The sequence below is a fragment of the Echinococcus granulosus genome (genome assembly GCF_000524195.1).
Source record: "Echinococcus granulosus chromosome Unknown EG_S00016, whole genome shotgun sequence".
In the NCBI taxonomy this organism is placed as follows: Eukaryota; Metazoa; Platyhelminthes; class Cestoda; order Cyclophyllidea; family Taeniidae; genus Echinococcus; species Echinococcus granulosus.
Window position 1 is genome coordinate 1,324,887 of NW_020170396.1, and position 1,437 is coordinate 1,326,323.

Below are 1,437 nucleotides of genomic sequence, written 5' to 3' on the forward strand. Positions count from 1 at the left end.
CCCACTGGTAGACTCATGCATGTCTACTGCTTTGTAGTGCAGGCATACAGAACATCAGAGCCTACAATTTCGTGAAAGTTACAACCAGAAGTTAGTGCAGCGAAATGAACTGAGAACCACACGAGCTTCTGTTCTACCCACCTGGTTCGTCCCCGACCCAATCCTAGAAAGGTCTACACACTACACCTTCATTTACCTTGTTCAGTATCCACACCACCGTCCACCTGTTTGTTTAGCTTCGCGCGTTCGTGGAAGAGAATAGCTACGCAGAGCACCCCACCCACAATCACCGCGCCGCCAGCTATCAGCAGTGCCACCCAAAAGACAGACGTCGCCGCCACGATCATACCTGCAATGAGACCGAATACACATACACCTCATTGCCCTACTTTTACTCACCTCAGTAGCACACCTTCCATACGTCTCACCAGCACCAATGTCGCAACCTACCCGCAACTGGGGATCCCACTGTACTGGCGATGCCACGCACCATCGTAACAATGCCGTAGGCGTTCGTCAGCGCTTCCAGGTCAAGAATATCGCAGATGATGATGGAAGTTAGCGAGAAGAAGGGCGCTAAAGGTGGATGTCAGTGGATTGTAGAGTGGGGTCTTGCCCAAACAGTAGGTAATTCCAAACTTGCATTGAGGTTGACTTACAGACGGTCAGGCCGTAGATCACCATGAGAATGATTTGGCCGATGAGACTGCCCCAATAGGGCATCACGCACACGGTGACGCCGGCCAGCACGAGCGTCACTGCGGACAGCAGCGTAGAGGAGACTTTTGGCCTTCCTGCCGCCCACGAGGACAACAGTCGACTCACCACACTCGCCCCACCTGCAACGCGCCAATGCTCACCACTTACTCTCACTTCCTCCCTTCCCCACACAACAGCCTATCCATGCACGCATGCACACTATCAACCTACCGGTAGTTCATGGAGAGGTGACACCTGACTGCACCGTTCCATGAAGCAGATGAATTTGTCAAACACCCTCACATGTCCTCGTGCGAAAATGCCTGCGGTGCATTGCCTTCGATCTGGCCTAGAAACAATACTGCCTCCCAACATGACACTTGTGTGTTGCGGTAAAGTCAGGTTGCTTTACCACTCACACCTCTCGAATACATCGAATCACCCCAACCACTGACTCGTCTCCCGCCTATTCATAGGATTAGCCACCATAAAGGTGCAATTTTCCAAACACATTTCAACCGAAAATGCACCAATTCGGTCTTGAACGTATTCTGAGCCTGGCCCACTACCAAGTGCTGCTTGCATGTATACACTCATGGGGAGGCAGTACTGGCTGGCTGTTTCAACAGTAATTGATCCACACAAAAACACGCGTGCCTCTTGACTAGATACTCCGGTGATGTCCCTTCTAGCACCCTCCCTCTTTCCCTCATTCCACACACACACACACACACACAC

At 51.7% G+C, this 1,437-nt stretch overlaps 1 protein-coding gene across 1 annotated transcript; it reads right to left on the minus strand. All coding sequences in view use genetic code 11, as the record gives it.

The window, feature by feature from the left end:
* Positions 1-188: 188 nt before the first annotated feature.
* On the minus strand, positions 189-1,074 carry EGR_03269 (Monocarboxylate transporter 9; the record flags this gene model as incomplete). The annotated part of the gene is made up of 4 exons (XM_024492518.1): positions 189-349; positions 451-576; positions 660-897; positions 931-1,074. 4 exons carry the CDS (start codon positions 1,072-1,074, stop codon positions 189-191), a joined length of 669 nt encoding a protein of 222 aa, XP_024353192.1.
* Positions 1,075-1,437: the final 363 nt, after the last annotated feature.